Source organism: Trachinotus anak, unplaced genomic scaffold, assembly GCF_046630095.1.
Source record: "Trachinotus anak isolate AG129_WGS33_773 ecotype Australia unplaced genomic scaffold, CSIRO_AGI_Tana_v1 ptg000016l, whole genome shotgun sequence".
NCBI lineage: Eukaryota > Metazoa > Chordata > Actinopteri > Carangiformes > Carangidae > Trachinotus > Trachinotus anak.
Window position 1 is genome coordinate 2,222,148 of NW_027273867.1, and position 16,631 is coordinate 2,238,778.

The 16,631-nt window shown below is 41.3% G+C and overlaps 1 protein-coding gene across 2 annotated transcripts; it reads left to right on the forward strand.

Annotated features, from left to right (window-relative positions):
- Positions 1 to 2,572: 2,572 nt before the first annotated feature.
- stx12 (syntaxin 12) lies at positions 2,573 to 13,236 on the forward strand. 2 transcript variants are annotated; one of them, XM_071500363.1, is made up of 10 exons: positions 2,573 to 2,711; positions 3,451 to 3,591; positions 7,427 to 7,496; positions 7,862 to 7,961; positions 10,045 to 10,182; positions 10,332 to 10,375; positions 11,340 to 11,445; positions 11,585 to 11,657; positions 12,214 to 12,296; positions 12,377 to 13,236. In XM_071500363.1, the coding sequence occupies exons 2-10, from the start codon at positions 3,492 to 3,494 to the stop codon at positions 12,467 to 12,469; spliced, it is 807 nt and encodes a 268-aa protein (XP_071356464.1). In that variant the 5' UTR covers positions 2,573 to 2,711; positions 3,451 to 3,491; the 3' UTR covers positions 12,470 to 13,236. The 2 variants fall into 2 exon arrangements, with proteins under 2 accessions (XP_071356464.1, XP_071356465.1); XM_071500364.1 differs by having other exon boundaries at positions 2,584 to 2,715.
- The last annotated feature ends 3,395 nt before the right edge of the window (positions 13,237 to 16,631 follow it).

The window sequence follows — 16,631 nt, forward strand, 5'->3', positions numbered from 1 at the left end:
CCACCAAAATCTAATCTAGTACATCCCTGAGTCCAAATGAATGTTCGTGCCAAATTTGAAGAAGTACCATCAAGGCGTTACTGAGATATCACGTCCATGAGGATGGGATGGACGTCCATATGGACCTGAAAACAATATACATAATACATTTGAATCTAATCAAAATACCAAATGGATAAAGAAATGGATTTGACTATTGCTAGGTGTTATTGTTGAGCTGCAAAGCTTCGTATATTGTGCTAACAGAATATAGGCTCTCAGTGTCAGAGTTTCCTGAACTGAACATGTTGACCCACAATCTGAGTGACTGCAGTAACCAAAGCTGTCACAACACACACTGCTGGCCTTCCTGGAGGTGTCACACTTCCCATTCATCAGTGTCTGGTTTCACTGGGAAACTGGAAACCACTGAGGGCCAGAGTGATGACTGACAGCTACAAGCAGTGACATGGCAGACAAATGTTTCAGACACGCGCACACACATACACGCGCACTCTTGGCTGTGGTATGATGGAGACAATGGGAAAAAAATATAGTGTGATGGAAATGCAGTGTACTTGAGTCTTTAGGTGTTAGCTAGGAGAATGTTGTGCTAAAATAAAGATTTTGATCAGATGGGAAGTGACTCACAACTTCAAGAACAATCCAGAGAAATCGTGCGAGTCCAACTGGTGACATCACTGCCAGTTACATGCAGGAAATGATGAACCCACTGCGTAAGTGCAGCAGCATCTATAATCAGTTCAGATTCTTTTATCAGGACCTCACGATGGATGAACTGTAGCACGAATTAAAGTCTGATTTCATCTCAGCTTGTTAATTTCTGGACCCTGTCACAGACACACAGGCAGGTTCAGTGAGGAAACTTTACTTGGAGAACTGAAGAAAAACCAGGCTTACAGACGGGTGGATTAACAGGGAAGTACAGACAACAGGTTGCTACTCACAGGTAGCAGGGACAAAGGTAAACACACAACGATATGAGGCAGACGATCTGGTCCGGAACAGGGGAGGTGAAGCGGTAGCAAGGCTGATTAGAAAATGAGGTGCAAGTGGAGAGAGCTTAGGTGACTGCAGGACTGATGAGGAGTGGGAACAGATGTGTGGATGGGTGGAGTGGTCAGGTGATGAGAGAAAGAGGGGAAGTCTGAGGACATCTGGTGGACAGCTGGAGAAGTTCAGCTCTGGGAAGATGAAGGGGGGAACGTGGCCTGGGAGAGGTGAGCAGGGGCTGGAGACAGGGCTGAGGGTAACACAGTTACATATGAGCATGCACTATACACTCACTGAGCACTTTATTAGGAACACCTGTGCACCTGCTTGTTCATACAATTATCCAATCAGCCAATCATGTCAGAATCAGAATCAGAATCAGTTTTATTACCAAGGAATTTATGCTGGTGGTTGGTGCAAACATAAATAGACTTAGGGTAAACCATGAAGATGACCATGACATGTTTATTTCAGACAGACTGGTTTGAATGTTTCTGATGATGAATCTGGATTTCTGCTGAGGGAGCAGATGGGTCACATTGTACAGTATATACAGTATTTAAACCTTCCCTCTAGTCTTCACCAAATTGTTCAATCTCCTCAAACGCTCCAGTCACGTTCCTTGGTCTTGCCTGTACTGACCTTGTGTTTGCCCGAATTCAGCTAGTCCTTTGTCTGCCTGTGCCTCAGGTTCATCCCAGTCTCTCCAACTGTCTGCCACATCCAGTGCAGTCCACACTTGTAATTCCAGTTCAATGTGCTGTTTCCTCTGCTGTCTGCCTGCCCTGTTCCACCAGTCCAGACACAAGCTCCAGCCTCTGCCACCCCACAAGCCTTCAATAAAACTGCCTTTAAACTACTAAATATCTCTTCATGTTGTGCACTTTGGGTCCAAAATTCACAGCAACGATCCATATACGTATGTGATTTTAATATGTTCACACCTTGCAAATACATAAAATATGACTATACATTACTTAATATAGATGTGCATAGCATGAATTAAAACTATGCAGCTCATATGCAAAGTGTCAGTGTCCCGTTTGATCTTATTATAGAAGATGTTTGGATAACCATGTGTTTGTGAATGATTTAAATCATACATTAAATAAACATTAAGGTATGCAAAACTAATTACCTTTATTAAATTATATTTATTATATCTTTATTCAATCATATTTATGAAACCAGTCTAATGCAGTTTTAAAAACATGCACATACTAAACAACATATTTTTTCTGGATGGATGTCTACTTAATATAAGGAGCAACGTCTATACCTCATTTATATAAACATTTATACTCCAAAAATGTGATGAAATGTTATGCATGTATATTTTATTGTTCATTAAAATTGTCAATTTTAAAAAATATATATATTTGGTATTTACGGTATATACAAAAATATTAATTGTATCATTTCTAATTTTGATGGCTTCAGGATGTATTGAGACACCTTCACTTAATTGTGTTGTAGATTTAATTTTAAACGGTTGAAATTCACATTTTTGCCCATCACAAGTATAAACGTGTTTTTAGAAATTTTTTGCTAATGTATTAAAAAACTGCTGAGCCGCTGTATTCGGCTGCGTTCGGCTGGAGCGATTCTGCGCAGGCGTGGCCCGAACGTTACGCGACGTCGTCACAAGTCAGGAAGGGCAGAATCTCGACGGCAGAACGAGAAACATCACGCCTATGTGCTCATTTGCTGCCAAATAAGCAAGTATTACATTGTTCTATTTAATTAAACGCAATAGTTGTACTGTCTGTTGTTGTATCTCAGTCTAAGTTGGCGAAAAACAGGCTCAGCTATTTCAAGATAGCCAGTTAATCCTAAACAATTTGAAGCAGCAAGTTAACGTCAGTTAGCTAGAAAGCTAACAGCTGAGCATAGATTAATTCTGTACGCCCTCCCGTAACTTTCGGTAGATAAACAGAGGAAGATAACACGCTTAATATGTTGACCACAAATGTGTATACAAACCACGTTGGCAATGCGTTCGTATTCTGATTCAGCAGATATAATTTGTTCTACATCATCTTTAATTTCTATGAGCTTCAAGGATTCGACGTTAGCAGGCTAAATTGTTAGCAAGCTAACAGTTGTTATTGGACCAAGTTATCTTATTTAGGTCAATCTCCTCCGTCAATAATACGATGGCATCCTCACTGTTCTGGGACATTGGGCGGGCGAAGTCACGTAGCAAGAGTTACTCTGCTACTATGTAAAATTATATTTGTTAGCCGAACGTTAAAAAACAAACTCTTGTTCCCAGTTTCTTGTGTCAGAATGATAGTTTACATCTGCTGTACTGATGCTCTTTGTACAAGTGGTCAGTATTGTGCACCTGCTGTCTTTGCCATTGTCTGCCTTTTCACATCCTATAGCAAACATGGCAGTTGCTGAGGAACACATTTTAATTGTTCCTAATTTTAAAAAAATACCTTTTGTCTGCAGATAAAGCTCAACTCCAAAGGTAAAAGCTCCTTTTGGCAGACATGTCATACGGCAAAGCAGAGAGTTTCCGCCCTGTCCCACGGGACTTCAACACCCTCATACAAACATGCAGCTCCAACATCCAGAAGATCACACAGAACAGTAAGTGCTTCACATATAGCAGTGGCTCTTTTTGCAACAGTGTGAGGCAGACTGGCTGTGGCCAGACAAATTCACTCACTCCTTAACTGATTGAGGGGTGATGTTGGAGAATGCTGTGTCAGCCTGCTGTCTCCCCCACTGTGCTGAACGAGTTTGTTTTTTAGGCAATTTTCATCATCAGTGCAGGATTTTACTGAGCTGTCAGTAGTATTTGTTTGATTGTGGTTGACCGTAACTCTGCTCCATGCAATACCACATTTACTTTTTTAACATCTATCTGGTTTTAGCTCAGGTCAAGCATAACAGTGATACAGTGGTGCAGTGGTTAGCGCTGTCATTTCACAGCAGTCATCACATCAATCTGCAGTAGACTGGTGACCTGTTCAGTATGTACCCTGCCTGTCCCCAGTGTCAGCTGGGATTGGCTGCAGTCCCCAAATTTGGTGGCACATTCTAATGCCACTATTCCATCACATACACTAATTTTAATTAACTATATTGATTTTAATTATTGCATATTTTAATGAGGTTATCTCCCTGATTGTAAACCTGATTGTAAAATTCTTCATCAACTTATCTACAGTTTTCTTGTCTAGGAAGCTTGATAGAGTCTGTAGATTTCCACTACACTCCATCCTCCTTTTGGGTGATATTTGTCCTCTCCCTTTCCTTCTCTATTGATCCACTCCACACCTATGGGCAGTAAGCAGGTCTCATTTAAGAATAAACATTCACTTTGTTGCACACAAAGAGAAAATTACTCAGTGCCAGGATAAAATGTGTGATTTGGAAAAACTTGATCACATACAGTTTAGTGCAAAAGCTGGCTTCCCCCTTACACCCTGGGTGAAATTTGAAAATAAACCTCTATTGCGAAGTTCATCTTCAAAATAGCCTTCCATAATTATTTATCTATATATTATCTATATATCTTTTATGGTATTGCCTCAATGTTAAAATAGCTGAGTCCAAGTCCAAATGTATCTTAAATAGCAAGCTCAAAAGTTCACACCCCCTTTGATAAACCTTTTAGGTAATTAACTGTAATATTTAAAACCTGGTTTCTAACCTTTAAAAAGCATTTTTGGCACATAGTGCTTGATGAGTGTCACCAGGCATTTTAATCAAGCTTGCATTTTATGTTTGCACTGGGGTAGATCTCCAAGAGCAGTTTCAATCAGTTTGCTGAGAGCAACAGCAACAATGGGATCAGCTGTCAGAAGATCTAAAAAGGAAACTGGCAAACTTTCATAAAGCTGGTGAGGGATATAAAAATATTTCAAAGCCTTTAGGGATACCAGTACCAACATAATCCAGAAATGGAAGAAACACATGGACACACTAAGACTCTACCAAGGAGTGGAAAACAAAGAAAAATAACTGAAAGAGCTGCTGCAGAACTACATTAGAATCCAAAACAAACGGCTGCGGACCTGCAAAAGTCCTTAGAGCCAAATGGAATAAAAGTCTACATCTCCACAGTCAAGCACAGTGTGCGCAAGTCTGGAATGTTTGGTAGAGCAGGCAGGAAGCCATTGCTTACTTCTAGACACAAAGCAGATGATATGCTTGCTAACTGCTCGATCTATAATGGAATTTCCCTCATTCATTAAGGCTTTATGTCAGTGGGTACAACAATTTTCACCCTGCTATTTTAAGCAACTACTGACCACTTTGAAGCGTTACAGTGCTTAGTAAAGTACTACTGTGTCTGCTGTGCAAAGAGGAAGGCATATAGTTATTCATCATACTCCTTATTACTCTTCTGCATAGTAAATAGGAAGATGTCATGAAAATGATCAAACCCACCCCTCTTTGGAGCCACTCCGCTTTTACATACTTGAACATAAAAACATGGCTGAAACTTTAAACAGGTCACAAGACTTGTAATAGCTATAAAATCACAATTTTAGTTTTATGTCATTTTTAGAGCGTGACAGATTTTATAACCGGTGTGCGTTGCAAGGAATGTTATGAGTTAGTGTGTGACATCACACACACTCCAACTGACAACCCTGAACCCCCCCCCAAAAAACAAAAAACTCTTTCATCCTCTTTTAAATCCCATAATTTTCCAGCTTCATGGACAGTTGACATATAGAAACGTAGAGAAATGTGTCTTCTCTCACCTAGTGTTACTCTCTCTGTGATATGAGTTGTGTTTTTTGAAGAATTCCCCCAAAGTGCAGAGAGTGCCGTCCAAAGCCCCCATAGACTTCCATGTTAAACTGAGGTTCTTGTTCAAATCAGAGGTGACGGGAGTTTTGTGAAGCGGCAGCTCCTAAACCATAAACAGTAGGTCCACATATAATACATTAGGTCCACGTATCTTTGTCTTTGTTGAAGCCTTGGGACGCTCACAGTGAAGAGAATGCGTTGGTAGGATTTGTATTATTGGAGCTATGACGGCATTTTCCATGAGAGGTTTTGGTGTATAAGCTGCTGTCTGCCTAGGGATACATGGTGGTTTGTCTGTATTTCCCTTCTGTCTGTGGGGGCTCCAGTCACCATAGCAACCAGCGTCTTAGCACGAGTGACTCAGCAGTTTCTGGGCAGAATTGGACTAACCTGACTCTGATTAGCTAATTAGACTTATTAACTGTTAGCCTTTTAACGGTCAGCCGTGTTGTCGTCTCCCAGCAGGACATATCAGACAGCAGCAGATCAACACAGGTGTCACTCATGAGATTAACAAGGCCTCTGTACCTGCAGTGACAGTGGTCAGAGTGAAGATGAGTCTGCAGGACAGGAGAGCAAGTCCATGATGTCCCCTGTTCACCCCTGTGTGTGTGTGTGTGTCTATGATTCAGCTCCTGCCATCAGTACTTTTTCTGGTCACATTCGCACCCATTTCGCTGCCTGTGGTGCTAGTAGGACTATCAGTGCCACAGATATCACCCATAGTCCTTCAGCTACTGTCACTTTCAGAGTCTGGCTACCATGCAGTGCTCCCTCACATCCACTTGTACCAATACTCAGCATCTGACAGCTGATTGATACACACCAAGCAGCAGGCACACTTGAAATTTCTCCAGACATTTTCTAGTTGAGAAGGTTGTTTATTGTTGATAACATTTATGACAAATACCATTCAGCACCTTCCCTTCTACTGAACCAGCTCTAGTCAAGATTATTAATAACATAAGAATTACCACTGACGCAAATAATCTTTCTTTGCTTGTTATGCTCACCTTTTGATACCGTCAACCATGACATTTTAATGAAAAGCTTTGAGAGCTGGTCATTTCACCTCTAACAGATTTGACATGCTGTATGGAGTCTCACAAGGATCCATTGTTGGACCTTTTGTACATACTTCAGCTTTGCTCTTTGATCAGCAAACACAAAATCAGTTATAGCAGTTCAAGTCATTCTCATTTGTACATCTCACTGTCTCCTGATAACATCAACACATTGGATTCACTGTTCAGCTGCTGGAAGAATATTAATCTCTGGATGTGACAGAATATCCTACATCTGAACAGGGACAAGACAGAAATCATAGTCAAAAACCAGTGAGTATTATTGATGCTGACCTAAATATAATTGAGTTTTAGCTTCAACCAGGCAGGTCACTCAGGTCTTAGGAGAACTTCCTTCTCCAAATTCCAAGGGTTCAGTTCATTCAAGATTAGACGATAGCATTTAGTACTTTTGCTCCTGAAGAGAGGTGTGTGTGTGTGCGTGCGTGCGTGCGTGCGTGCGTGCGTGCGTGCGTGCGTGCGTGCGTGCGTGCGTGTTTAAAGTCTGCTTGTATCTAAACCTACTTTTTACCACCCTCACAAACAGTGATCACCAGACTGAGACTTATCTCTGTGCATTGTTCTCATGGCAGCTGCTCAGATCAAGAGCATGGTGAACCAGCTGGGGACCAGACAGGACACCAGTGAACTCCAGGACCGTCTGTATGTATCAAGCTTATCTCCAGTAACTCCCATGTTGTTTTCTCTCTGCACAAACACAGACACTCTGTCACTTTTGGTTTGTCACCTTGATCTGTGCAACTGTTGCAACTTTCTCAGAACAGTTCTCCTCCAATATCTCTGTTGTCCACATGCCTTTATGAAGACTGAGCCTCTGACATTAGGGTTAATATCTTTAAAGCACACATCATTGCCATCCTCTACACATGGACTACAACACTGTATCGTCACATATATCAGAGAGGTGTACTTCTTTGTGCAGGATGATGGGTGATGGGTAGTCTAGAGATACTCACTCATCAGATGGACTGGCAGTCTGTTACTCTAAACTGCTGGTGTCTCCACAGGCAGCAGATACAACACTACACTAACCAGCTGGCAAAAGAAACCAACAAGCACCTGAAAGAGTTGGGATCAATCCCTCTTCCCTCATCACCCTCAGAGCAAGTAAGTGTCAGTCTACATTTGCTAATGTATCACTAGCATGCACGGATGAGTGTCATGGAGTGATCATGACTGCCATTCAGCTGTCACTCCAGCCTCTGTACTCAGCACTGATAATGACACAACTCACCTCCAAACGTAATGTCAGTGGTGTTCATTTCACCTCCCAGTAGCTGAGAGGTGGCACCAGTCACCCATTGGCTGTGCTGTCAGCCATATTGTTGATGTCATAGTGTCACAGGAGTAAAAATTTAAATTGCTGGACTGAAGTACATTTGACCTTAAATGTGACTTCAAGAGTAGAGGACAAACTGGGGTTGTGTCGATGGACGATGTTCTCAGTGATGGACAATCATCAGAGTGATCGCTGATAGCTTCTGCCTCAGCCAAAGGCAAGACAATGATTGGCTTGTTTTCTCATGAATGTATTAACCTATTATTATTGGTAGTATTAAACTATATCACATTTTATTTGCCCTGTCATAGTTTAACATATGTAACCGCATATAACTGATGCTTGCAATACTGAAGCACATACACTCTCACAACCAGCTGACTGTCACTGACACGCTTGTTGTTGTGTGTAGGTGCTGTGCTGTGATTAAACAGACAGACAAAACATGTCGCTGCTGCTTTTCATGGTTGTGAAAAGAAGTTTGGCACAGTCAAAAAGAGAGAGAGAGAGATTAAAGCCATAGACACCTATTTCAACACAGCTTTTCCTTCTAATTTTGATTGATCACTCAGAGTAATTGAGAAATTGTGAAATGTTCATAGGGCAACAGCTATTGGTAATTTCACAGGGTGATGTGACGATGATCGGACTGTGGATCAGATCATGCAACCCTAGAACGAGCTCACCCACCCTCACCACTGAAGTAGAACCACAAACTGCCCTCATGGCTCGCCAACTCAAAAAATGAGTAAAAGTCATTTCCATATCAGCAAAGATCAAAGTCCCTCTGTGGTTGTGACTTAATAGGCTGCAATTAAAGTCATTGTTGGTTCATGAGCAGACACACCTTACTGCCTTTATTACCTCAGCAAGTCATGTTTGTGGTTTTTAAAAACCTGATTGCAATAGTATAATATCTTATTATGTTATGTGTAACATCTTCATCTTAAAAGTAACTAGTAACTAAAGCTGTGAAATAAATGTCGCAGAGTCTCTCTGAAATGAAATACTCAGTGTTTGAGTAAATGTACTTAGTTACTAGGTAAAATGTGTAATCTTGACCCAACATCTTCGGTGGTGATGACCTCATCTGACTCTGAGTCACAGCCTGAACCTACATCACAGAAAAAGACAAAAGTATCTGCCTTTCACAAAGAACAGCTCGTCCAGTTTGTGTGGCCAAAAAGCATGGTGAAAAGTTTTTAGGTGCATCTGGATTATGTAATTGTAAAAGTTAGACACCCCAGTGTAAAGACGTAGTCAAAAAATCAAATGAAAAATTGATTTGAATCTATAGTGAACAAAAATATAAATGCAACACTTTAGTTTTTTTGTGACCAGCCCATGACCCACCTGTGCTATGATCATGCTGTGTAATCAGCATCTGGATGTGCCACACCTGTCAGGAGGATGGATGATCTTGGCAAAGAAGAAATGCTCACTAACAGATTTAAACACATTTGTGAAGAAAACTGAAGAGAAATAAACCCTCTGTGTGTAGAAAACATCTTAGATCCTTAATTTGAACTCATGAAAAATAGGAATAAAAACAGTGTTGTGTTTATATTTTTGTTCAGTATAAAATCGATTCTGAAGTTAGTTGTGAGATTGTGAAAGATTCCTGCCTGTAACCTCAGTACATTTTTATTTCAGCTGCTTGTTAAATTTCATAATCAAGGTTATAGCTGATGGACAGAAAGTTTTTAGTCCTGGAAAAAAACAAAAACATGTCAGTGGTTCGATTCTTTCCACCATAGCTTCTCCATTAGTCTGATTTAATTAATGTGGTAAATTTGATTAATTTTTTTGGCGTGATAAAAACTCTGACATGAAATGTGACCCTCTGTATCTCGATGAATTCCTCATGGACTTTCTCATACTGTATGTCTCTCTCTGCCCTGTGGTGTCCAGAGGCAGCAGAAGATCCAGAGGGACCGGCTGATGAATGATTTCTCTGCAGCTCTCAACAACTTCCAGGCGGTCCAGCGGCGTGCAGCAGAGAGGGAAAAGGAGTCAGTAGCCAGAGCGAGGGCTGGATCCCGCCTGTCAGTAAGTGGGAGTCAGCGGTGGCTTCACGCCACAGCAGAGCTGCAGTCGTGAGAGAGAAGTGATGAAACACAGATTGAAGAGAGCCGTGTGTTGATGCACTGTGTTTCTGACTGGACTTTGATAATAGTGAGTTTGTCCCTCTCTTTCAGACTGAAGACGGCTCTCGGGATGAAAAGCTTGTTTCTTTCGATAAGTAAGTGACTGTCAGTCATTCAGGGTTTCATCAGGCAGTTTGTGGAATATGGAGCTTTGCTAGGTGTAGAATGGAGATGAGTTAAATTAATCTAGACTTTATAAAAAATAGATGCAGACAAGAATTAATAATAAAGGGGCTGTAATCTACCACCACCATTCAAACACCAAAGGAGAGAGGAGGGATCTTATGGTGCTGATCCTCCAGTAGAGTCCAGAGACCTGAATCTACGCTGAGCTGCTCTGGAACTGCTCTGGTGATGTTCAATAACTTAACAAGACTTGACGTTGGCTTTTCCTTTCACCTGTCATCTGTGTATGAGATATTATCAGAGCTGTGATTGGACAGTTGATAATTTTTCATTTTCATTTTTTGGCATGGACACTACATCTCCATCTCAAAGAGGAAACAACTCTTCAACTCTTAACTTTTCCTCATGTAAACAAATGACAGGTCTCTGCTGCCCTCTGCTGGACGACACTCAAACACAGCACAGCTCCTCACCTGTGGCTCGTAGCAAAACCATTCTTTCAGTTATCAAAAACAAAAAGAGAAATCATTCTGCTTTTAACAACTGGTTGTCATTACATTATGAGAGCACATGCACATAAGAAGGAACCACAGTACAGCAGGGAAGTGTTGTATTTGTATTTGTGTTTGTCACTTTGCTTAATTGTAAACCTTCCATATAAAGATTTCTTGCCATAGATGAACTCAGCACTGTTGCAGACTACATGTGTGAATGTGTTAAAGAACAATTAGGGACATTCACTCTGCAATTCTGTAGTAAAGTTTCTGGAAGTTGTTTGATTTGTTCTCACAACTCGAAGAAAGAGAAAAACAATGTACCGTAAACACAACAGGAGGGAAGATGAGCCTTAGTTTATGGACATCATACTTCAGAGCTGTGTTCACTGTCATACTGTAACAGTTAACACACATTATCCCTACTCTGTACATAAAGCCAAGATGACTGGGGTCAGATGACAACCCAGACAGAGGAAGTGGCCATCACAGAGGAGGACCTGGAGCTGATCAAGGAGAGAGAGACCAACATCAGGCAGCTGGAGGTCAGCCTCGGCTTTCTAATATTAATACTTACTGGAAGACCATCAGCCCCCCACCGTGGCTATTGGCCTCTGCTGAAACCTGCTGTCACGTCCTGGGAGCACACAATTCTGAGACCTGCTCTGTGTCTGTTTGTTTCAGTCTGACATCATGGATGTGAACCAGATCTTCAAGGACCTGGCAGTGATGATCCACGATCAGGGAGAGATGATCGGTGAGTGGCAGTGGACCGGTCGCAGACCCTCTGTGACTGAGTGATAGAGTAGAACTTGTGATAGTCATCGGGCGGCCAAGTGTTGGACGTTTCCTATTGGCTGTTGCTCTTTGAAAATGATTTGGTGCGAACATTTTCAGTACGTCATCAGGGGGCGTTTACAGCTGAGCCACAACTATTTTTATTCTCAGACTCCTTTAGGAACTTTTTTCCAAAAAAAAAAAAAACACTTAGTGACAAATCTGTTGACTTTCTAGACAAACCTCAGCTACCCCCCAAATAAAGGCTGATGATGATGATGATGATGATCTATCGCCACAGCACCCTATTTCAGCCTTTGCTTCTTCCACACAACTGTCATTATTCACACAAGCTCATGATCTCACTTGTTAGGAAAATATAAACATATAATATGGAAATAGTGTCGACAAAAAGGATTCTGAGAAAATAGCAAGGAGGACACAAGTTTGTTTTATAGTGGATGCAAACCTGAAGAGTTTTCACTGTGACTTCATTAGTTCCCAGCTCACCTTGCTGTGTATGTTCTACTCTGCAGATAGCATTGAGGCAAATGTGGAGAATGCTGAAGTTCATGTAGAACGAGGAACAGAGCAGCTCCAGAGAGCCAGCTACTACCAGGTGAGTGTGCAGCAGTCACACCTGAGTGCTGTCAGTCAGTGAGGTCCAGGCCAGTAACCCACTCTGCTCCTTTATCACAGCAAAAGTCCCGGAAGAAGATGTGCATCCTTGCCATGGTTTGTTCCATCGTTCTCGTCATACTTGGCATCATCATTTGGCAAGCTGCTAAGTGAGTTGACTCCGCACAACCAAATGTGTCACTACTATATTTTACTCCGCCCCCTCTCACCTGCAAGTACCTGCCTTGGAATCATGAAAACAGCTAGAAGAGGCTGATCATTGGTCAGCGGTGTGAACTCCTGCAGAGGGCTGGTCAGTGATCAGCTGACCTGATCCAGCCTGTTTCTGTAAAATAGCTGAAAAACATTAAAAGTGAGATAAAGGAGAGGGTGTAGGACTGAGGTGGTGTAGGGGAGCGATTCAAGATCTGAGATTCCTTCATTTGCCTCATTCATTAATTTCCTGTCTTATTCACTGCACTAACACTAGCTGTCACTGTATTTCAAATGTTATTGGGAATGATATCCAATTAGGCAAAATAAAAATAAACAACAGAGCTCGTTGAAGTCAATAAATCTGTGGTTTTTAGGGGTTGTAAATGATTCTTTGTTACCTGTTGTTGTGGTACCTGCTGATGTGAAGTGTGTGGAGCACCACGGGCTCTGCTGAGGCTCCTGGTCTTCACAGTAACATCACACAAGGCCTGTTTGACTCCTGGTGGTGAAGGCAGACGTGGTTGTACTATAGATGTTGTAAAATGAAAGTTGGAACAGATTATCAGTATGAATCAAATCCATGTCTGTAAATATGACAAAGTGCTGCATTATATTCTGCTAAGAACATTATCGACAGTATCTCAAACACAAAACTCCAGTCTTAAGTTAATTTCTATGACTCCTGACAGTATGCATAATAAATGTTTTAAACTCTTTTAACACTCCTCTGGACCTTGTCGTCAGTTTTGTTTTTCCCTCAGTGTCTTCTCACGGAGCTGCAGTGTTTGTCTGTTGTGGGCTTTATTTTCATGATCACTGACGATAGTGAAATTGATCAGTCTGTCACACTAGCCACAGCAATTCACAATGAAATGATTCCAGCATGACTACCAACAAATCTTGTGAAAGATAACAATTCTGCAGAGTTAGAAAGAATAACATATTAGAAAATATTGATATGTTTAATTGATGTTTGTATATTTCTAAATAAAATGAAAATGAAATAATTTTTTGTCTTTATCATCTGTGAAAAACAACTCCTGAGAGGCAAGTGAAAAAATATATTCAAGAAAAAAAAAATTGTGCCTCCCAGGGTTTTTTTTCACAGATTTAAAAAAATGATACTGGCAAAAAAAGGGAAAAAAACCCCAAAAAACATTCACTTGCTTTTCGGGGCCTCTATAATTCAGTGTAAAACTGATCATAATTAATTAAATGAAAGGATGCATACAGGACATATTTTTAATTTAACAGGAAATCAAGGGAAACAATGGAGATTTAATGACTTAAGATCAGTCGTATCCCTCACAAGAACTATAAAAAATAATGTGTAACCTGTAGAGGTGGTTGGTGCAGTACACAACCTCCAGGCCCAACGCTCCTTCTCTCATTCTGAACAGGAATAAGTCTGATGAAGTTATTTCCTTAATACACTGTTAAAAAACAGTCTCATATTTAAAAAAACGTAAATTTTGCTGTTTTTTTATCAACGTGTTTCTCAGTCAGCACAACAGCAGTCAGTGTCCACTAAGCTGTGGATCACTTCAATGCTGGACACGAAATGTATGTGATGATTACAGCATTCAAATTTCACTGTCCCACTCAACCACCACAACTCCACCACTAACCCTAACCCTACAATCCATTCTGCACATTTTTACACACTATTTTAAAAACTGGATTTGTATGTTCAAAACCCAAATCACTGTGAATTACCACAAATAAGAGAACATGGAGCAGACCAATCACAGATGAGTCCTATTTTAGCTGAGCGCCTACTCAGGTGACTTAGTACCATCTGTATACAGTAGACAGGCAAGTCCTTTCAATGAGTTTTGAATTTGAATTCTCCTTATGGAGATGGAAAGTTCATGACCACATCCACATGATCAGACGTCTCTCCTGGATGCTGGGCATATGAGCAGGGATGGATCAGGCTGTCAAAAGATTCTTTACCAGGTGTGTTGAAGAGAGGACACAGTTGCAGTTTTAGGCGAAGTGACATGTTTCTCTCATCAGTCAAAGTGAAAACTGAATTTTATTACAGATTTATTAGTGAGGTGAAGCCTGAAATATCACAGTGACAGAAGTATTCAGACAGTGATCACAGCCTCCAATCTTCTTGGGTTTGCACATCTGGATTTGTGGATTTTCTTCATGTTTTCGAGTTTTGAGTGAACTAGAGAAAAGTGCACGTCAAAACTGTGAAGTAGTGAAGAAGAACATTTGCAGGAGTAAACCTCACTCCCTCCTGGGGAGTAAGAGCAAAACGTTTCAAACCTAACTGAAACCACTGTAAGAGGAGCCAGGTCGGGTTGTGTTGCAAGGCAGAAATCACAATTACATTTATGGTCTCAGCACCTGGACAAAAAAATGTGTGTTGTACATCTCACTGTCTCCTGATAACATCAACACATTGGATTCACTGTTCAGCTGCTGGAAGAATATTAATCTCTGGATGTGACAGAATATCCTGCATCTGAACAGGGACAAGACAGAAATCATAGTCGAAAACCAGTGAGTATTATTGATGCTGACCTAAATATAATTGAGTTTTGGCTTCAACCAGGCAGGTCACTCAGGTCTTAGGAGAACTTCCTTCTCCAAATTCCAAGGGTTCAGTTCATTCAAGATTAGACGATAGCATTTAGTACTTTTGCTCCTGAAGAGAGGTGTGTGTGTGTGTGTGTGTGTGTGTGTCTCTTTCTGAAGAGCGAAGCAGCAATAGTGATGCAGGTCTTTCTAGGAGTACTCTAGTGAAATATGAGTCAAACCCATAGACACTGGATCCTACATTTCCCACAATGCAACAATTGGTATCTTTTTATTAGAACCCAGAAAACATCTGTGCCTTTGTAAGTCTACACCTCCACTCTGTAACACAGGCTTCTACATTTCTTCAAACATGTACAAATCTCCCACAGCTGATATGATTATCTGAGCTGAGCCTTCTGGGTAATTATTCAGTTTATAATAAAGAGGACAAATGTCAACAGTTTAATGTCTTGGACGTTAACCTGCAGAACAAATGTCAGATGATTAAGATATTCAGAGGCGATGCTGCACAATGTGTGTTCAAGCAAATATCTCTTACACAGGTTCAGTGCAGATGGAGCGAAGATGATAATGTGCTGCAGTCTATGCTGCACTCTTGTGGTCAAACTACAGAGCAGCAAGCTTTCAGAGACAGCAGGCAGCTCATAACGATGCCACGAGGATCTCACCGAAGAGACTGGTGGTGGGGTGTGAGTGAAATGTTTGTGGCTGCAGGAGCCAGTTTACAAACTGTTCTACGAAATCTCATAAATGAAATATAAATTCATGTTTGATGAATCACCCAGTGCTTATCAAACTACACGCTGACACTCCCACACAATGGTACAGTTGTCTCTTTGTAGGACATTGATTTATATTACTGTGAAACCATGTTCTCTTACTTTTGTATGTAATTGATTGATTGTATTACCCTTTATTACCAAATGTGGCACTGACCACATAAACTGATTTCTTTCTTGCACAGCATCAGTGAGCTGTAGTTATGTAAGGCTAAGAGCTCTAAATCTTTTCTAATCGTATCACATTCGTGTGTCTTTAATATTTTTGGCCTCCATGCAGAGCAGGTAATTGGCACCACTCACTGCTGCCAGGTTCAGTCCTCCGTCTGTCTTTCAGTGGCACAGAGGTGCGTGAGAAGGAAGAACGCTGGTGCTCAAAAGGTTTGACAACTTGGGAGAGCTCACATGTCTCGACTGTGACCGGCACAAGGTTTGTGGTGTTCTGGGTTTTATTCCCCACTTGCTGTCTGGCTGAGTTACTGATATGGATATTTGACTCGGAGCAGAGGGGGTGGCAGGACTCCCCCACAACCACTGATGTCCAGTCTTGAATTAAATCCAGCTGCTTCACCGGCTCAGTAGCAGTGGAAAAGCTGAAACTAAAGGGTAACATGCAGCCAAAAATGTGGAAGGGAAGGAAACAAGAGTCTAGAATTAGGATCTAGGCAAGGGGACGGGGTCTGTAAAAAGAGGGGAGAAGCTCACCTGGGCCTCTCTTCCTGCACTGAGACACACCTGAGAGAGACACACCCTCTGATCAGCTACGCCTGCAGGGCAGATTGAAG

Excerpts from the sequence above, each read along its gene's own strand:
- stx12 (XM_071500363.1), top strand. The coding sequence starts at position 3,492 with ATGTCATACGGCAAAGCAGAGAGTTTCCGCCCTGTCCCACGGGACTTC. Across the intron at positions 10,183-10,331 it reads GGGCTGGATCCCGCCTGTCA|ACTGAAGACGGCTCTCGGGA; the intron begins GTAAGTGGGAGT and ends CCTCTCTTTCAG. Across the intron at positions 11,658-12,213 it reads CGATCAGGGAGAGATGATCG|ATAGCATTGAGGCAAATGTG; the intron begins GTGAGTGGCAGT and ends TCTACTCTGCAG.